A 19,831-nucleotide genomic window follows, 5' to 3' on the forward strand; every position below is an offset into this window, starting at 1 on the left:
TAACCCTTCCAGCCACTCTGAAGTGTGGGGAAGGGGAGCCACCACCTCTGTTTCAGAGGGAGGCTCAGAGAGGGCAAGTTACTAGCCCCAAATTTTGCAGGACAGCAAGGACTAGAACCCAGAATGCTGGGCCGCCCACAGTCAGGGCAGCTGCTGTTGTACTGCAGTGCCCTGCTGGGTGGAGGGAGTGAGATTCAGTAGGTGAAGCAGAAGAGAGAATCATGGATTCCCTCCCACACGGGAACACCATAAATTCCCCATCCCCACCCCTGCCCCAGATCCCTCCCCATAACCTCTCTGGGTACCTGATTTCCTGGTCTGTGCACTGCAGCCCGGGAAAAGGCCGGGCATCCTACGTACCCCTCTTAATAAAGGGTCCTTATTATCCTCCCAACTGGACCAGGGCTGAGGCTGAGGGGTCAGCCTCAAGAACTCTCTTCGGCCGGGGCAGGGGACACCACCATTTCTTCCTCCCTCCCTCCAAGTCCCCCATCAATCCCTCAGGCCATTCCTAGAATCTCCAGTATTATTATTTCTAAATCGGTACAAAACTGACAGTGATCAGCTCCGGTGACGAGAGGTAGAAACCCGGCCAGGCAGCCGGGGAAAATGGGGTGGGTGAGTTAGGGCATAGGGCCAATCTGGTGTTAGGACAAGAGGTCAGATCCTGAGGGTCTCCACCTATGGGTGGGGATGCATGCCTAGCTCCCATGGCACAAGAAGCTCCCTTATTCTTTTCTCGGCTCTGCCCCTACACAGACTGATCAAGACAACCTGAGACCTGATGGAGGCAGAGTCTTAGGCAGTTGGACTGAGGTGGCACTGGGACACAAAATTACCATTGGCATAACCTGACCCCCTCCTGGGCACCACCTTGCCCACCACCCCCAGTCCCCCACAACTCAACCTCCCATAATACAGCAGACCATCCCAGTGCAGGAGGTAACGGAGAAGTAGGTCCTAGCATCCTGGAGAGAAAACTATTCTTAGGGGAATTTCCTCTCCACGCTGTCAAACAAAACAAAAGGAATTTTAGCCCGGGGGCCATCTGGCTTTGGGGTCAGGAAGGGTGAGGGGCACCCGGCAGGGACCATTGAGTTAAGGCTGGAAAGTAGGTGGTAGCGTCTCTGGGGGCTGCTGGGCAGGGAGGTCTCCCTGGATGAGGAAGAGCTCTGCCTTCTCTCCCTGACGGCTGTGGGACCTCAGCCCTCGGACCCCTTGGCTTTGGTCCTTGGGCCACTTGCCTCTCTCTGCCCTGTGCCGGTGGCGCTGCCGGTGAGAAGGCATCGCAAAGCTGCCAGGACCTGCGACAAGGGGATGGACGAAATGAGAGCCCTGTGAACGGAGCTGGGGGACTGGGAGGGACACTGAAGGGAAGACAGGTCAAATGAGGATGGACAGATACTTGAGTGGACAGACACTGCAAAAGGGGACACGTGGCAAAGACAGACACACTGTAGGGAAGATGAGCAGGGGCCCGGCCAAGACAGCACCTCCTCACCCTACCCTCCATTTCACACGCTCAGCCCTCAGATTGTGGCGCTCCCTGGGGCCGGGCACTACACTACAGCACTGAAGATTGGCTGTCCCAGGGAGACCCAGGTTGGAGGGGAGGACTGGGGAGTGGCGGGGAGGCTCCCTCTCCTCTGATTCTCGTGGGGGAGGTGTGTGGCTGCAGGGATGCTTCAGGCCAGGAGCCCAGAGTTCTCCTCCGGGGACTCCCTGCTCTAGCCCAAGTGTCCCGAGGGAGGCTGGCCCCGCCCTGCCCTCTCTTCCGCTGGGACAGTGCTGCAGCAGGGCGCACGCAGCGTCACATGATGGCGCAACGGTTGCGGCGCAGCGCGCCCTGGAAGCGCAGGGCGGCGTGCACGTGTTTGCAGCGGGCGCAGCCCACACTCTTGAGCAACTCGCTGAAGAGCAGCAGGATGTGCCAGTTGTACTTGGCCGAGCACTCCACGTAGCCGCACTTCCAGGTCTTCCGCACCAAGTGCGACACGTTCCAGCGCGGAATCACGCGTCCGCGTTGCAGGTCGCGCTTGTTGCCCACGATGATGATGGGCGTCTCGGAGGTGCCGATCACCCTGAGGGTCGAAACAGAATTCTGTGCTGCCAGTCTCAAAAACCAGTGGACTCCGCGCTTGTGTGTACTCTGATCCAGGTGCAGCCCCAGCCCCTTGGGGAAGGTTACATCTCTAAAAGGCACGTCTTTGGATGCAAGAAAGTCGATACTATTGTCTATTTTACAGACAAGGACACTGAGGCTTATATGTCAACTGATCTGAGGCCATGTATCCCCAGCCCCTGCTCTTCACCGCCATGTTAAAAGCAGGGGTCCCAAAATGAGTCAATAGAAGTAGGGTATGTGACCCACACCTGTAATTACAGAACTAGGGAGGCCTGAGGCAGAGGGATTTTGAGTTCATAACCAGCCTGGCTACATAGTTGGAAAGAAAGGGAAAGGGGTGTTGGGGGGGGGACACGTGGGAACCAGAAAAGGCATACATTTCCCTGTGACCTGTGTTTCCCCCCTTGCCCGTGTCCCCCTTTTTGGAAACAGGCCACCATTAGGGCGCCCACGGAGACAACAGACAGTCACAGCTCCTCACCTCGTCTCCAGGATCTGCTGACGGATAGTCTTGACGTACTCAAAGCTGTCAAAGCAGCAGATGTCATAGACCAGGATGTAGGCGTGGACGCTCCGGAGTCCCCTGCAGCAGGCATCTGCCCACTCCTGCAACACCCCCGCCAATACCCCCCGTCAGAGCAGCCACGAGGCCTCCCAGCCCCCAGCCACCCTGTCAAACAGTGTTCTCACCTACCACCACACAGGAGCTTCCTATCCCCTCCCCCGCAGAAGGCCAGGTTCCCCAGTACGCAGGTGCTCAGAGCTGTAACTTCCCCTCCCCAGTCAGGGGACAGCAAGTCACAGGCTGACTGACTTTTTGGCCCATCACACTATCTTGTGAGGATCTGGAGATTAGCTCTGTTAATTCATCCATCCACCCATCCAGTCCTTTGTTTAACACACATTTATGAATCCCCCTAAGAGCACAACCCTGACTGAGTGGTTCTACCTACTGTATTATCTTCCAAGGCTTAGATGAAGCTCCCGCCCAGGACAGCCCAGATTTGCCACCCTTCCTGCAAGCGGAGGACTGTGTCCAGCCTCTCCTGTGTCTGAGGTCATGGATTATACCCTAGTTACAGCTATCCTATTTCTGTTTCCTCGCAACTGCAGTGAGCACCCAGGAGGGCCGGGGCCCCGCTTTTGTTTTGTTTTCCTTGTTATACACTCCCTCCTTTTGTCCCTCCTTAAGTGGGGTTTTAGCTTCTGGTAAGCTCTCTCCATGGTGCTGAAAGCCACAGCACCCGCAACCAGGAGCAGGGTAAATCCTATCCTTAATTTAACAGCCCTTGGGTTGCAGCCTGAATGTAAGCCAGGAAAAAAAAAATGAGACTGGAAGCAGAAGGGGGCGGAGGAGACACAGAACAGAAGCCTAAGGAGTTCCAGAAAGATGGGATTGCTTTTGTTTTGCTTTAAGGACTAAGTCTTCCTATGTAACCCGAGCTGGCCTTGAACTCTTGGTCCTCCTGCCTCTGCCTCTCAACTGTTGGGATTACAGGCATGCACCACCATGCCTAGCTTGGCTATTTAAATGTTTTTAAAAATACTTCCTTCTGTGAGAACTTCTCATGGAGGGGCTTCAGCTCACGATGAATAGGCCCTTGGAAAGACTAAATGTGTTAACGAGAAGGTTCCCTAAGGACTAATTAGATAGTTAATCTGCCAACAGATGTAAGTGCAAAAGGATGTTCGGGAAGACAGTGTGCAGAAAGGAGGTTCCCAAAGCTTTGGGGGCAGAAACCTTGTGGGGGCAAAGGAAACTAGGGTCTCTCCTCATAAGGGCCCACGGGAAAGAAGGGGAGGAAAGGGGCGCATTGCAGTCATAGGGTAGAGCCTGGTACGTATGGGATCCTGAGCCCCATCTCTGGCACACACAAAAAGGAAGGCCAGAAGGATGTGGAGGCCCAGCTTCAACGCGGTCGAGGTAAGAATTTCAGCTGAAGCAGAAGTGGGCAGACTTGGGTGGCAGCTGTAGAGTGTGGAGTCTGACTTCGGAATGGTGCTTCCAGCCTAAAAGCTCGGGAGATGCTGCGGTGGATTCCCCTGGGGAGATGATGTGGCATCTCTGTGCTGAGGTTTTAATTTTTGGTGCAGAGGCAGGATGCGGAGGACAGATCTAAGAATGTAGAAAGCCATAAATCTGCTTTCTCCCAGACCAGGAAACCTTGGATTTGGTGGGACACAATTACCGGGGGGTGGGGTGAGGGTTTCAGGGGCCTGCAGGTCTATGCATGCAACTTGTCTCCCACCCCACGTGAGGAATGGAGACCCCTGGGAAGAGGGAGGGAGGCTAGATTCCATTCTGCAAGCCCTCTCCGGGCTGCTGGAAAGAGGCTGCCAGACTGAGGGTACAGCCCCACTCCTCCTTCAGGGGACCCCAGGATGCCTCCCACTTACTCCTCTAAGGAGGCTTCTAGAAGGGAACGGCAGAAAGCCTCAGACTGGCTGGGCTGTCCCTCCACTTCTTGACTGAAAGGAGAGATGGAGAACGCTCATTTTTCCAGCCGGTGTGCTCCACGGAGGGTTCTCATTTGTTTCCCCAGAGGCCATCTGTGGGCTGGATTGAGTCAAAGAATGGCCTGAACACACAGCCCAGTGGTAAAGAATGTGCTTATCACACACAAGGCCCTGGGCTTAGCCCCTAGCTGACAAGGCAGAGACAGAGGCAGAGAAATGGGAATTGGGTCTAAGTCCAGGGATATAGTTTGAGGGGCTCAGTCACCTGGCCTTAGCCATGTGTTTCCAGGCATCTCCTTCGGCAGGCTGCCCATGCCTTCTAACTTCAGCTTCCTGCTCTGAAGGAGGAGAGACTGTGGAAGGTAACAGGCTCAGACTCTAGGAAGCATTACTTTATTTTATTCCTAGAAAGCAGCCATCAAAGTTCTTAAGGTTGATATTTGATTGTAGAGCTTTCAAGGACCCTTCTTAAGACTTCTGTACTCAGAGTCCCTAACTGTGCTCCAGCAGTGGCATCTTTGAGATCTTAGCATCTAATATAAGGGTCAATCAAGAAGAAAAGGGTCACCAGGTATGGTGATGTGCACCTTTAATTCCAAGATTGGAAAGCAGAGGCAGATGGATCTCTGTGAGTTGGAGGCCAGCCTGGTCTATATAGTGAGTTCCACGATATCCAGGGTTATGGATGTAGGGAGACCCTGTCTCAAAAACAGAAGGAAGAGGAAGAAGAAAAGGAAGAGAAGGAGGAGGAGAATCACACAAATATGCCTTTAATCCTAGCACTTGGGACGTAGAGGCTGAAGGTTTAGGCGTTCAAGGTCACCCTTGGCTATAGAAAAAGTTCCGGGTCAGCTTGAACTACACAAAACCCTGTCTCTCAAAAACAAAAACAAAACCCCCAATAATAAGGACCCCAAACAGGCAAATGATATTAGTAGTTCTCAGAAAGAAACCAAACCAAACCAAAACCAGAAACATAAAAGTCTTAACTATATAGAAAATGCACGACCTTCACTACGCAAAGATAGACCACACTGAAAATATCCTCTCTCATCTTCTAGAGCAGTGGTTCTCAACCTTCCTAATGCTGCAACCCCTTAATACAGTTCCTCATGCTGTGGTGACCCCAGCCATAAAATTATTTTGTTCCTACTTTATAACTGTAATTTTGCTACTGCTATGAATCATAATGTAAATATCAGTTATTTAGGATCTCTGATATGGTATCCCCCAAAAGGGTCATGACCCATAGGTTGAGAACCACTGCTCTAGAGTGTCAAAAATCCCAGACTTTCATAGGATACACATAGAACTTTTAGAGAAGGGACTTTGGAGACACTTTCTAAATTCCACGTCTATTTATCTATTGGCAACACCATTTCCAGTAACTGCTCCTGCAAATATAGTGACCAAAATTGTCTAGAGAATGAGGATGTCCTCCAGACAGAGGCAGGAAATATTGGCTCCAGTTACAATGTTAAGTGCGGTGTCGCACACCTTTAATCCCAAGATCGGAAGGCAGAGACAGATGGATCTCTTTGAGCCTGGTCTACATAATGAGTTCCAGGGCAGCCAGGGCTACATAGAAAGACCATGCCTCAAGAACAAATCAAAACAAAAAACCCACAAATACAAAAGCAAAACAAACAAAACCCAAAATGTTAAATTAAAGAAGCAAGGGCCAGGTTTGGAGATGCATGCCTGTAATCCCAGCTACCCTGAGGACTATGCAGGAGGATTTTAAATTCAAGGCCAGCCTGGGCAACATAGCCATATCCTGTCTCTTAATGAAAACAACAAGAAAAAGATAGAAGTCTGGGCATGGGGCTCGGCGGTAGAGTGCTAACAACAGCCACAACCACAGCCCAAAACAAGACACGGGACATAGTGGGGTTGATTTTTATGGGAAAGGCGAGACCGAATGAAAATATGGTTTCTTACTTGAGTATCAATGAGCCATCAGTGAGAATGGCTAGGGAGAGTTACTACAGGGAGAAGGGGCAGAGGCGGAAACACCGATTGTGTGAGGCCACAGTTCAGGCATTTATGCCCCTGACCCATTCTGAAATTAGTAAACACAGATTCCAACTGAATGTGAAAGATGTACTTGGGCATAGAGCCAGATTTCATCAAAATTTCCAAGTGAAAAGTAGAAGGTCCTGACCTCTCAGGCACACCGTGGATCACATGCTTGGACCAGGTTTCTTTCTCCTTGGGGTGCTGAGTCAAATATTCACAGCAGATGGGCCAAGGAGGCTCTTCTGTTGGGGCAGCTGAGACACAGCTGAGCTCCATCAGGCCCCAGCCAGAGATGGCTGAATTTGCTGTCACAACTGGCCAGGGCTCGTTCTTGTCTCTATGAAATGCCCACAAGCCTCTGCACTCTCTGGCCCATCCGGGAGCTCTGCTTCTGCTTCCCCTGCAGCCAACTTCCTCCCAAGCCAGAGGGAGAGAGAGGGGTGTGAAGGCTCTGGTTCTAAAAGCTGGGGAAGGTGCCCGGGAGCGGGGTGTGGAAAGGAGTGTGGGCAATGGAGATGGTTAAATCTAATTCTGCAAGGGGTCTTAAGGCTGTCCTGGGGCTTGGGAATAAGGGTTCCTGAGAGAAAAGACCTTGGGCAAAGGATCTGATTGTGGTCTCCAGAGTCATTGAGAACATCCCTTCTCAGGTCTCAGTCTGTCCTGCCGGCCCTTCTACAGATGACAGGGAGGGTGTGAGGCCATGGCAGGAGAGCTCAGCTTACGAACAGGCATTAGGGTTATTTGTTCTTCTTCCACTGCCTCTATTTTGTTGAGACATCACCTTCCGCGACGCAGTACGCCTGAGCATGGTAGACCCTTCCAGCCAGGGCTGCATTAGCTCTCCCACTACCTTCAATCATTACATCGCACAATAAGACTGTTAGTCCTTTCTCACCAGACTATGAGTTCCTTGAAAGCAAACTCCATATTCTGATTTTGCTGACTATTCAGTCTTGGTGCCCAGTGCAGGGCCTGGCACACATTAAACAATCCTCAAACATCTTTGAAATTCACTAGCACGCAAACGAGCAGCTTCTTGGGATGGCTTTAAGGAGGGAGGCCCAGGGTGTGGTGTAGAGTTCCTGGCAGTGGGGCCAGAGCTGGAGAGGTAGAGAAGGTTGGCATCTCCTCTCCCCTGTCACCTGACTGCCTATATGGGCAGCTTACCTGCAGTGTGTTGACAGGGAAGGCGCTGATGGGTGGAAAATCCAGGATCTGGAGGTCGTGCACATGGCCGTTCATGACCACAGCAGGCAGGTAGAGGCGGCGGGCGGTGGTGGGCACACAGACCTCGCTGAACTCGTTGTATAAGAACTGGCGCACGATGGCACTCTTGCCCACACCTCGCGCCCCGAGCACGGCCACCCGGTAGGTGGAGACCATGCCTCCCGCCCCACTCCGCCACCGCGTCCTTGCCTGGGGCTCCTCCGGGCTGCATATTCCAGGGGCTGGGGGCTCAGCCACCGTCAGGACCAAACATTGCTCCCTCTGCTTGCCTCTGGCCCTCTTCGGCCACCACCTAGACTGGGGGGACAAGAGGTGGGCTCAGGGCTCTGGGTCATCATCCCTGGACCTGTGCTGTTATTTTTCACCTCTGCATCTTTGCAGAAGCTGCCATTGCCACTTGACAGGTCTTCTATTCCCCTAAACTTCTTCACCTTCCTTATCCATTCTTCCTGCAACCCCTGCTGTGCACGGTGCCCTGATTCCCCTCAACCTGAATACTTCAGTGCGCAGCGGAGACAGCTCTGGACTTGGATTCAAATTCCAGGCCCAGCCCCAAACCTGGGGTTAACGGGCACCTCCTCTGGGTCTCAGTCACATCCTGATTTCAGTGGAGGCCCTCTTGGCATCCTCAGAGGAGGAAGCTCTTTTAGTGCAGGACTCATTATTTCGGACATCTTCATTTTGTGGCTCTCAGGAGATAACTGCCCACAGCAGCCTCCAGTTACCATGATGACCCAAAATGCCCCTAGCATTTCCCAAAGTCCCACTGAACTAGATGATTGCATTGACTCCGGAGAGCAACACAGTTGAGCACTGGCTGCTAGCCCGCCGACATGGTTATCCTCAGTCAATATAATACCCCTAAGGGAAAAGTATTCCTATTTGCACTTCAGAGAAGCTCCGTGTGCCCCAAACCACACAACTAGGAACTGCCGCTACTTTCTACAGGTTGCAGGGCTTATCATGTTTAAGCATAGTGACTCTAAACAGTGACAGACTAAAAGCAGGGTCTGAGTCTTTGACATCCCTTGGAGCTCAGAGGGCCTGGCAGCACACAGCTGCTGCTCAGGAAGGGGCTGGACTTTGAGATGGATTCATTAGTTTTTTGCTTGCTCAGTGCCTGTGACTTTTAGAGCTCGGGCAAAACCCCCAGCTTTGATGATTTTTTTTTTTTTTCCTGTAGGTCTGTGGGTGAAACACCTGCTTTGGAGCCATGTGTTACACATATGTAAAGGGGAGCCAACAGCTCCCACTTCCAAGACAACCTAAGTAAATCTCTCAGCTGGAAGGAGACAATCTTCCTCCTGGGTTGAATGGTGAGACCACAATTAGTAAATGGGTACAGGGAGGTGGATTTACTAGGTCCTGAGGGTGCCATGGTTTTCAGCCTCTGTCTCTATGTGTGCGTGTGTTCTGATGATGCATGTTCTTTTTTTTTTTTTTAAACTTTATTTTGACTTTTATTTCATGTGCTATAATGATGTCAGATTCTCTTGAATTGGAGCTATGTGGGTGCTGGGAATTGAACCCAGGTCCTCTGGAGGAGCAATCAGTGCTCTTAACCACTGAGCCATCTCTCCAGCCCTGCATGTTCTTTTCATACATATGAATCTTTTCGATTCATAGCTGAATGTCTCCTAAGCTGTTCTGGTTTAAAGCACTCAATCTATGGGTTTGTATGCGTGTGCAATGGTAAATAAAAGACAGGGCTTGGAGGGAAGCCACCAAGGTTTGATTCCCAGCCCTGCGATTCACCTAAGTATGACCTTGGCCAAGAAACTTCCTAGGTGTGGTGAGATTGTTCATGGAAAGCCCATGCCTGGTGCAGAGTGGGTATGCAACAAACAGTGACTGCTGGTGGCCATCAGAGGTTTTCCTAGATGCTCAATCGGACTTCCTAGCAATCTTGGAAGGAGTCACGATTTACTGTTTGCGTGGACTCACGTACTTGTAGTGCGTGTGCATGTATATGATGCCTTGCATTTTGTTGAAGAGATAAACCACCACCACCAAAACAAGACCCCAGAGCCTCAGGGAAGCTAAGTCTAGAACTCTAACCTCCTTTGTGCCTCATGCATGTCCTTTCCCCAACAGGTGCTCTCTGCTGAGTCTGCTCCCAGCTGAGACAGGACCAACCCTCCCACCACAGGATCCCTTCAGGTCCTTAGGCCTTTGGGGCATTCCTGGATGCTGCCAGCTTGGCAAAGAGACTCAGCTGGGTTAATTACATAACAGCACAAGCAGGTGGGGATGGGGGAGTCCTGAGCAATAAGAGAGGGCAAAGAACAAGGAAACGGAGTCTGGAGTCACTCTGGGTGTGGTGATTTGGAGGTTTCAGGATATACCCCTACCTGCAGATTCTCAAGCCCCAAAACCAACTCTTTCTTAGTAGTAGCAGAAACAAAAGCCAGGTACAGTCTGGGAGCCAAGGAGCAGGGGCAAGAATAGCCCCTTAGGCACGGGCCAGCCTCTGGAACTACCAGGCCTAAGTGTGGCCCTGTCCCCAACTCAAAGGGGACAGATATCTTCTCTTTCTTCCCAGGTACAGATCCTGGGTCTAAGCGTTTTACTAAACCCATGCCTAGTTATGTGAGGTGAAAGGTCTGTCCCAGGAAGCAGGGTCCAAGCCCCCTGAGCTTCCCCAGGGCCTGCATTCTGCAGTGATCTGCAGACAGCTCCAAGGCAAGAGACAGGGGTCACACACTCAGGCCACAGCCTCTTTCCAGTCCCTTCCCCGACCTGGACTTGGGTTTCTACCTCACACTGGGGAGGTCAGAGGCTTCTGAGGATCCTAAAGGCAGGGCCCTAGATCCTCGCGCGGTGTGTCCCCACCACGTTCGCATAGGGGTGGGGGCACCGGCGGATGCCGGGCTCCCGGTGACCAGATCGGTGGCAGGTGTGGGGGCTGCAGGAACCCTGCTGGCTTCCGGCCCCAGCTCCACTCCCGCGGCCGCTTCCTCGCCACCCCCGCCCCCCCGCCTCCGGGCCGCCCCTCACCCCGCGGTCACCCCGCTCCTCCTCCTCCCGCTTACCCGGGGCCGTCCCGGCTGCCTGCCCCTTGCCCTGGCAGGCGCGGCCGCGCTCCCCCCGGGCTCCGGCGCTGCCTGGGCTCCCCCGCCCGGGGGGAGAGTGAGGGGCGCCTCCCGCGGCCCGGGCGAGGCGGGCTGGGGCGCGGGGGGCCGCAGCACTGAGGGTCGCTCAGCTGCTCGCCCTGCGGAGCGCGCCGCCCCACTCGCACCGGCGGAGAGGGAGGCGGGCGCGGGGGGATCCGCTGGGTCCCCAAGCCCGACGGATTCACTCGGGCGCCGCGGGACCAGCTCCCCAATCCCTAACCTCGACCTTCATCTCCCTCCTGACTCTCCCTGGGGAAAATGTGGCTCGAACCTGGAGGAATCGGAGGCGGGGACCGAAAAGGCCCGGGGGCCTGTGGCTTCATTGCGATTCCCTGCCCTCACAGCCACCCACCCTGCCCCCAGCTGAGCTCTTGGTCCCCTCCTCCCCACGGTCTGTCCTTCCGACCCTTACCGGTCTAGTCAGTCAGTGACTGGCAGCTGCCCAGCGTGTGCCCTGCCCTGGGTGCTGACATCCAGGTTCTTTTGCTCCTCCACCCCGGGAGGACGGAGTAGAGGGTGGTCACTCTCGCCTTTCACTGCGGCAGGGAACAGCAGGCCAGGCTAGCGCCAAGCAAAGCTGGGCCCCTGCCAAAGCATGACCTCCACTCCTCTAAAACTGCAGTCCCTCTCCTCTGTGAGATCCCAGCATTTGCCAGGCTTGAGGGCGCAGTTTCTCTTGTATTTATTCTCAAGCAATCCTCATCAACGTATTTTTTTTATCAGTAGCTAACATCCCAGTGTGCTAAGAGCTTTGCCTAAATCCTCAAGTTAAATCCCCAGAACATTCTATGAAATAGGCTCTGTTTCCCCCATTTTACAGATGAGATCATTGAGGTTGAGAAAAGATGAGTAAGTCCTCGTATTTAAATGCAAAATGTGGAATACAAAGACTGAGTCACTAGCTAGGCAGCTCAGCAGAGGGCTCACAGTCCAGTGGGGAAGCCAAAGACAAATGTTCTGTGTTCGAAGTCAAAGTGTCTGGGAGGGCAGAACAGGCCAGCCAGTTCTTTAGAGGGGTCAGCAGAGGCTTGGCACAATAGTAGGGGCTTTAGGAGAGAGTCGAGAGACCTGACAGAACCCTACAGGCTGGAAGAATGGGGTCAGAAGATGTTGGGAGAGTTTAAGACAAGGTCTCTGGCTGCAAGATGTCAGCCTGTTCAGGCGCCTACCGCCAAGCTTGAGGACCTGGGTTTGGTACCTGGGATCCAAAGGAGAGAACTCCCATACATCCTCTGACCTCACACTGTGACTCCTATGCTCTCTTGACTGCTTTCTGCCCCCCTAAAAGAGTCTCAGAGACCCTCTTCTAGTTCTTTTCTTGGTGCAGCAAATACCTGACAAAAATGGTTTCAGGGAGAAAGGGTTTCATTTTGGCCCGTGGTTTAGTAGGACAGTCTATTGTGGCCAGAAGAAGAAGTGGTGGGAATGAGAGGTGGCTGGCGCTATATGGGCAGCCAGGAAGGAAGCAGAGGTGAATGCTAGGTTAAGTGCATTTTTCCCCCTTTGCCTGCATTCAGGTGGGTTTACCTCCTTCACTTAAACTTCTCTGGAAACACCCTCACAGGCACACCCAGAGATGTGTTTTCTGGGTGATTTCAAATCCAGTGAAGCTGACAAGGAAAACTATCACTGACCCAAACCACCAGGAGTTCATTCTTTGTCCTGTACTGGATGGATGGGAAGCAGGGCATCACAGCTGGGCATTAAATGGATGGCAAGGAGAAACTGGTCTGTGCCCATCCGCCAAAGGTTTTCCCCATTGTGACTGCATCCTCCTCCGAAGCTCCAGCTATCTCACAGACCCTCTTTCCCTTCTCCCGTTGGGCTCTGTGTTTTGGGCATTTCCCCAACGGCTGTCTCCATCTCTGCTGGGCAGAAAGTGCAATGGTCAGAAGTCTGGCTTCCCAGTCAGACAGCTCTGTATTTGATTCCAGCTCTGCCCTGTACTGTGTGATGGAGGCAAGAAGGAGCCTGTATTTATGAAACAGATTCTAGTTCTTTCCCCCACTGTTGCAGACAGGGCAGAAATAAGCCAGGGTGTGTGATGCTTTTACACACTGCACGGTATGGAGCCCAGTGTGTGGTCTTAGCTTTCCGGATGAACACCACTAACACAGAGAGAGGGGAGAGAGAGAGAGAGAGAGAGAGAGAGAGAGAGAGAGAGAGAGAGAGAGAGAGAGAGAGAGAGAGAGAGAGAGAGAGAGAGAGAGAGAGAGAGAGAGAGAGAGAGAGAGAGAGAGGAAGGGGGGAGGGGATGCGGGATTGAGGACTGGAAAAGGTCGGGGCCCCTCTCTTAGAGCACCACTTGGGGCTGGGTGGGGATTAGATGTGACTGTTCCCAAGGGATTCCAGTAGAGTCATTGACATCCTCTAAGCTTCATTAAATAAATCATCCAGGACACTCTTTCCTACTGCATCTCAAAAATATTTCATCCCCGTCTTGCCTGAGGATTGAAGCTTTCAATTATTCCCCCGGGACATAGATCCATTTCAGCTTGAGGACTAGAAATAAGAAATCTTGCAAGCCTCTACCCTACAGATTATGGGACTTAATACTAGCCTTCAGTGGTGTGTCATTTAAAGCACCACTTATTTAAAGAAGAAACAGTGGTAGTATTTTCCCTGAACTGAAGCTAATTCATTTTGCTCTGCTGAGAGCTGATTTGGCCTTGCTTACTCTTCTCTGCCACTAGACTTACCTTGTTGGGAAATCTAAAGGGGTTTGGTCCTTGGATCTGTCTGCCTTTGTGGCTGTGTTCAGCTGAGGATTCCTGGTGACTGAGGGGCAAGCTCACAAACTCAGGTTCTTTTGGTGAGCATTGTGTGTGCCCTCTGTAGCACCTGAAGCCAGGGCATGGAAGGAGACAGGCTAGACCCACCCGTCCCATCAGAGGCCCGTGTGAACGGAAGGAGAGTCAGCTAATACTGATTCTCGCCTTTCCTTCCTCCATACCAAAAGGCACTCTTAGTTAAGGTGTTAGGGTTCTGCCTGAAGGCGGATCTGATCCTAGAGATGGCAGTGTTGTCCCCAAACAATGCTCCCAAAACAGCTCTTCAGTCAGTTTTCCAACTAAGAATCTAGGTCTGACCAACCCCCAGCTGAGTCTTCCCCCTTGTTGGCAGCATCAAAAACGGCAGGGCAAAAGCTAAACTAGAAACCCGAGGAGGCAAGTCCAAAGCCAACTCAAAACTTTTCAAGAAACGTCCTTGCTGCTAATACCATGTCCGGGGGCTGGCTGGGATTCTAGGATTAGTGTTCAGGAGATAGAAATGGGTAACAACGGGGGAGGTGTGATCTTTCCCAAGCGCCATACCAGCTATTAAAATAAACAGGCTCTTGCTTCTTAGAGCTGAGGGTGGCAGGGAAAAATCAGGGTCCAAGCAAGACCGGAAGTACTAATGCAAACAGTGGGAGGAGGAAGGCCCAGACTGGAGTATCCTCGGGAACAACGTACCTGAGGCCCATCCCAGGGGCAGAGAACAGTGCAGTCTCTGAAAACAGGTTTAGGTTGGGGGTGTGGGAGGTGGTCAGCTGCTTTGAGCATATGGCCATCCTTAGGACTCAGCAAAGCTGGATACAGTGAGTGGGAGGGGAGAAGCTTTTATGGAGTGAGAGGGAACTGCCATGCAGTCAGATGTGGGGCCACATTGCCCTGAAAAGCAGGTGATGCCAAGTTCAGACGGACAGGGGAAACAGGTGTTGTGGGCACCGAGTGCTTTACCATTCTCCCGCAAGTACTGCTGCAGATGAGCACGGGGAAACACGAACCTTGGCTATTAAATATTTTGAAAGCAATTTATTTAGTGTCTGTGTACATATAGGACACAGGCATGCAATGGTGTGGAGGTTTGTGTGTACTTCCGGGAGTTGGTTCTCTCCTCCCCCGATGTGGTTCCAGGGATGGAATCAGATTCTCAGACGCCTTTACCACTGGGCCATCTCAGCTTCACCCTGACTCACTCGGCCAATATGAAGATACATCGTTTCCGAAAGCTCTGCAGGTGACTTGCACCTGAGCTGGGTGTGTCTGGGGACTTTGCTTGACCTTATCCCAGACAAAGCCCAAGACTGCTCTTCGGTAGCCTGACCTGAACTTCAACTTAAAGACCCTTTCTTTCTTAGGGTTCCCCTTGAGCTTGGAAGTCCAGCAGAGAGCCCCCAGTTGCCAAAGGCAGCTCATTGTCTAGACACCAAAAGCAACTACTTTGAGTAATTAAGTGCTGAAAACTCCAAACCCTGTCTATATTTGTGAGATGTTTAAGGACTTCTTCAAGCAATACAAAACAGTTCTGGATATCTCGGGCTGTCCCATTTGCTTGGGAACATGCTGGCCCTGGGTTCGAGAGGCTTCTGCACCCGAGTGCTGAGACATCCTGGGTAACAGGTGCCATGCAGCAGCCCCACTATGTTCCTGCCCTTGGCTATGCTGGCAGATACTGACAATCCTGGGGGATGGGGGACCGGACCACCACTGCCATTCTCCCAGTGTCTGGGAACAGCTGCCAGAGAGACTGGCTTCCCTGCACACACCTTCCTAAAGGGAGGTAACTTGAGACTTGGAACACCAGGTGGCTTCCTGAGATAAAGGCTTTTTCTCAATTCTAATTTCATCTAGCTGAACCCCTGGGAGGGCTAGGGCCATTAAAAAAAAAGGTTACCAATGTCCCTTCTCTGGTCAGCTATGTTTTATCCTGGGGTGTCAGACCTGAGAACATAGTACACACACAAACTTTATTTTGTGTAAATGAGTTTATTGATGAATACACAAGGAAGTTTCCCCCAACCCGCCCCCCCCCCCCAAACAAATCCCAACAAGAACAGAAGAATAAGCATTCTTAGGGCAACCTTTACCCTCACACATCTGGCTCCAGCGTCCCAAGCTTCACAACACAGACATACGGACCAGGCTTGGCTGAGGACAGACACTCAGGGACTCTGACCCAGAAGAACTCCAATGTGTTTGCTTCCCTGCGTTCTTAACTCCAGCTTGCATCAGAGACATACTTAGAGCAAGGAGAGAGGCCACGGGGGAACCCGACTTGAGAGGGGCCTGGAGGAAGCTGCTGCAGGGGCAGCAGACTGTTGTCTCTTCAGGAGTCCCTTTCATGGGAAGCAGCATCCCTCCCTAGCTCTGCCTGGGGTGGAATGAGAGGTGGCTTCCCCAGGGGTCAGGCATCATCGATTGGCTCAGTTAGGCCAGAAGAGAACAGCAGTTCTTATCCAACACAGGTAGAGAGGCCTCAGTTTCAGGGGTGGGCACACCCTGGCATCAAACTGTTCTCTGCTTGCCCAGGCACATACTCTTCTTTCGGGAACTACAGTTTGCTTTGAGATGAGAAAACTGTGTTTGTAGTGTGAACCCCTTACACTACTCATATCCAACTGACTCCATGAATGAGTCTCAACAAGGGAACTTCGTCAACTTGCTTTTCCACCCAACATACCACCAACCTACCTGCCTCCCACACAGCCTTGCAGCATTTCCTATTCCCGCATGGTGAGGGAGGGTTGTATTTCCTTTCCACCAGCCAGCAAAGATGCTCAAGGCTTATGGAACTTGAGAGAAGCTTTGCAACTGGGAGGAAAACAGGATCATTCCAGCCACTCGTTTGAAGGAAGCTGGTTTCTATCTGATTTTCCACAACCTCTCCTCTGGATCCAGTGGGTTAGGGCTGAGTCCAGCATGAGGATGAGGTCTTTGGACCCTGGCATGCTTCTGACTTGAGCAGGGAACTCTTAATGGACCCTGACTACAAGGTGCCAGGCTGTGCCACATCTCTAACAGTGTGAACAGTACTCAGTAGGGTAGTGGGTATGAGGCATTCTTTGATGAATCATACCAATGTGCTACTGGAGGGGACTTCACATCCTCAGCCCTTGAGAGATGACAAGAACTACATGGCCTTCTGGGATGATCTTACTTTGCTTTGGAGCTTGAGTACCATGGATGGAGAGCAGATCAGGGAGCTGAGGGACAGCGAGAACCGGCAACCTCTCTACACTCACTGCTGGCCTCCAGAACTGTGCTCTAGGAGAGCCTGGCAAATGTTAGCTCCGTTTCACTCTCGTTACCTGGATGTGTATTCAGGTAACTGAGATGTCAACCGCCACCTGCCACCAGCAAATGGTGGAGCACCAAACTCAGTATGGAGTATGCAAAGAGCCACAGGCAGGCATAGGAAGAGAACAGCAACGAGCCAGCCATACAGGGGAGCTGATGGAGCTTTAGGGAACCAGCCTCAGCTGTGCTACTCAAGAGCCAAGAGGCCTCAGCAATAATCTTTTTTCCTGTTACCTTTTTTTGTAGAAAAACAAGGTTGGATAAGCCATTAAAGTCTATTTTGACTTGAGAACCCTGACTTTTGGTGTGAATTGGCCCTGAGGAACAGAGGGAAGAAGGCTAGGGGAGGGCACTGTGGTTCTCACTTATCTCCTCTCAGCTCCTCAGCCAGTGTGATCACTGGGGTAGCACAGTGGAAGGGAACAGCCTTCTACCATCTCTCGGCTTTGTACCGACAGGCCCAGGGTCCCTGCACTTGGAAACAATGAAGACCACCACTGCCAAGCATGGAGTCATCAAATGAGATAGTTCGGGACATAAGGGAGCTTGAAGGCTTGGCCAAGGAAAGAATCTGGATAGAGGGGAAAAAGAATGCAAATGACCAGGAGCAGGGTTGCCACAGACAAGAGAACCCCCCTCCCCAGAAGGGGCTGGGACCGTACCTGTATCTCCTCTAAGACTGATGGTCAGTTAACACTCCCTACTCATTGTTCTACCTCAATTTCTCATCTGTACAAAAGTAGAAAACAATAAGGTGCAGTTTATGTTTCAGTGACACTTTTCCTTGCTTTAATTAACTTGTTGCCTTTTTCTGCTTGTGAAATGAGCTTTCGATTACAAAATATCAAACTACACTCAAAAGAGGGTGTAAAAAAGGCTAGCCATTGGCACAGCATGGAGAAGCTCACAGGGAAGGGCTGAGAGCAGCAGCAGGTGGCAGAAGTGGGGAATGACGGAAGCAGTGGTTACACACGTCACAGGAAGCTAACCTATCCAATGGGGTGAATGCTAATGTCAGCACAGGGCGACTGGTCACTACTGGGGTGGGTGGCGCAGTGTTTGGGTTCAGGCTCTACACAGCAGTACGACTTCTTTCAGTTAAGAGATCTTGGCTTGCACCGATTACAGGGTGGCTGGAGGGTACAGGACCCATTTATTAGTTTTTCAAAATGCTGTCATAGACCTGGTAGATGTACTGAGAGACTTCAGGGGCTCTGCACTTCAGCGACAGCTGTGAAGAGGAGGAGAAAGGAGATTAGTATGGAGATGGAAATAGATCCAAATGCATCCAAACATTCAGGTCAAGACCGTTTCTGACATTCCAAGACACTCTACGACTGGAACAGCCAAACAGAGAGTTCACATTAACACAAACCATGGATTTCAAAACTTCAACTTTGTTGGTGTCAAGCTGTGTACTGTGCATCTCCCCACAGCCCACATGATCCCAGGGGACCACTGTTCTGAGGCTTTGCCAAAAGTGCAGAGGCCAGTACTGAGGAAACCCCTTAACCTGGTGACAGTCCTTTCAGCTGCTGATCTCAGTTCCTATGTCTGATATGGATCTCAGTTCCAATTTCAGGAGGACAGAGTCTTAATTTCCTGAAACACCAACATTCTAAAAACTTAAAATTAGCTAGGTGGTAGCTCATGACTGCATGCCAGGTTGAGGTGGGAGGATTGCTGTGAGTTTGAGGCCAGCTTGGGCTACACAGTGAGTTCCAGGCCAGCCTGGGCTACAGAGTGAGACACCATCTCATAAAAAACAACACAGAGTTGGGGAGATGGCTCAGCAGGTGAAGTGGTTGCTGTACACGCATAAGCTCGTGATCCCTAGCACCCATGTAAAAAGCTGGGCACAGTGACAGACACCTGATTGCAGCATTGGGGGAAGGTGGAAAGAGCAGGATGCCTGTAGCGTGGTGGCCAGCCACTCTAGCTAAAATGGTGAGATCAGAGAGAAACAGGGTCTCTAAAAATAAGGTAGAAAAGAGTGATTGGGGAAGACACTGTCTTTAACCTTTGGCTACTGAATGCACACACATGAACACATGCACACACACACACACACACACACAGCAAACGTGCAGACATACACATAAATAAAAGGAGATACTTTATTTAAAGTGATTAAAAAACATTTGTATGTGTGCACCTATGTTTGGGGGTCAAGGGGCAACTTGTGGGGAGTTGGCTTACTCTTCACATGTAGCTCCCAGGGATTGAGACCCAGTTAGGACTGGATTAGCAGGATCACATGTGTGGCCCCAAAAAGCTATCTCACTGGTCTTTTATAGTCTCTAGGACATTTGCAAAACTGCTATTCTATTATCAGTCATGAAAATTCTGATAAATGTAACCGGAACAAAACAAAACAACCTACAACTAATGTATAAACATAGATATGGTACAAGCTTTAGATCCACTCCTCCCACTTTTTTAGCATTTATCTGAGAATCTTGCTAGACAAGGTCTCACTATATTGTCCTGACTGGAATGCTCTATGTAAATCAGGCTGGCCTCAAACTCAGAGATCTGCCTGCCTCTGCCTCCTAAGTGCTGTAAAGGATTAGAGGTGTGTGCCTCTTTTTTTATTCTTTTATTTGTCTTTAGTGTACTAAATTACAGGTTTTATTATTATTATTATTATTATTATTATTATTATTATTATTATTTAAAATAGGATATAAGATTTACTACTGAACATGACTGGTGAGGTGGAGATGGGTTTAACACGTCTTTAAGAGTGTCTTCAAGAGTGCAGGGCTTGCCACTTATCCAGGGGACCACATAGGAATGATCCTGACTTTAGCCACGAAGGATAAGCT

General features: G+C 51.3%; 2 protein-coding genes across 4 annotated transcripts in view; both read right to left on the reverse strand.

Annotated features, from left to right (window-relative positions):
* Positions 1-326: 326 nt before the first annotated feature.
* On the reverse strand, positions 327-7,984 carry Rasl10b (RAS like family 10 member B). The gene is made up of 3 exons (XM_038328223.1): positions 7,769-7,984; positions 2,607-2,731; positions 327-2,081 (listed from the first exon to the last, which is right to left on the reverse strand). Exons 1-3 carry the CDS (start codon positions 7,982-7,984, stop codon positions 1,811-1,813), a joined length of 612 nt encoding a protein of 203 aa, XP_038184151.1. The 3' UTR covers positions 327-1,810.
* A 10,141-nt stretch (positions 7,985-18,125) lies between these two features.
* Positions 18,126-19,831, reverse strand: part of Ap2b1 (adaptor related protein complex 2 subunit beta 1) — a 113,336-nt gene continuing 111,630 nt past the window's right edge. For all 3 annotated transcript variants that reach the window (XM_038324822.2, XM_038324823.2, XM_038324821.2), the window contains one exon: positions 18,126-18,234. In XM_038324822.2, the coding sequence (XP_038180750.1) occupies positions 18,160-18,234 (75 nt within the window). In that variant the 3' untranslated portion in view covers positions 18,126-18,159. The remainder of the gene's footprint in view (positions 18,235-19,831) is intronic.

Source organism: Arvicola amphibius, chromosome 4, assembly GCF_903992535.2.
Source record: "Arvicola amphibius chromosome 4, mArvAmp1.2, whole genome shotgun sequence".
Lineage (NCBI taxonomy): Eukaryota > Metazoa > Chordata > Mammalia > Rodentia > Cricetidae > Arvicola > Arvicola amphibius.

Coding starts and splice junctions, on each gene's coding strand:
- Rasl10b (XM_038328223.1), bottom strand. CDS start 7,984: ATGGTCTCCACCTACCGGGTGGCCGTGCTCGGGGCGCGAGGTGTGGGC. Junction 2,732..7,768: donor TCCCTGTCAACACACTGCAG/GTAAGCTGCCCA, acceptor GGGGTGTTGCAG/GAGTGGGCAGATGCCTGCTG. Junction 2,082..2,606: donor CAGCAGATCCTGGAGACGAG/GTGAGGAGCTGT, acceptor TTCGACCCTCAG/GGTGATCGGCACCTCCGAGA.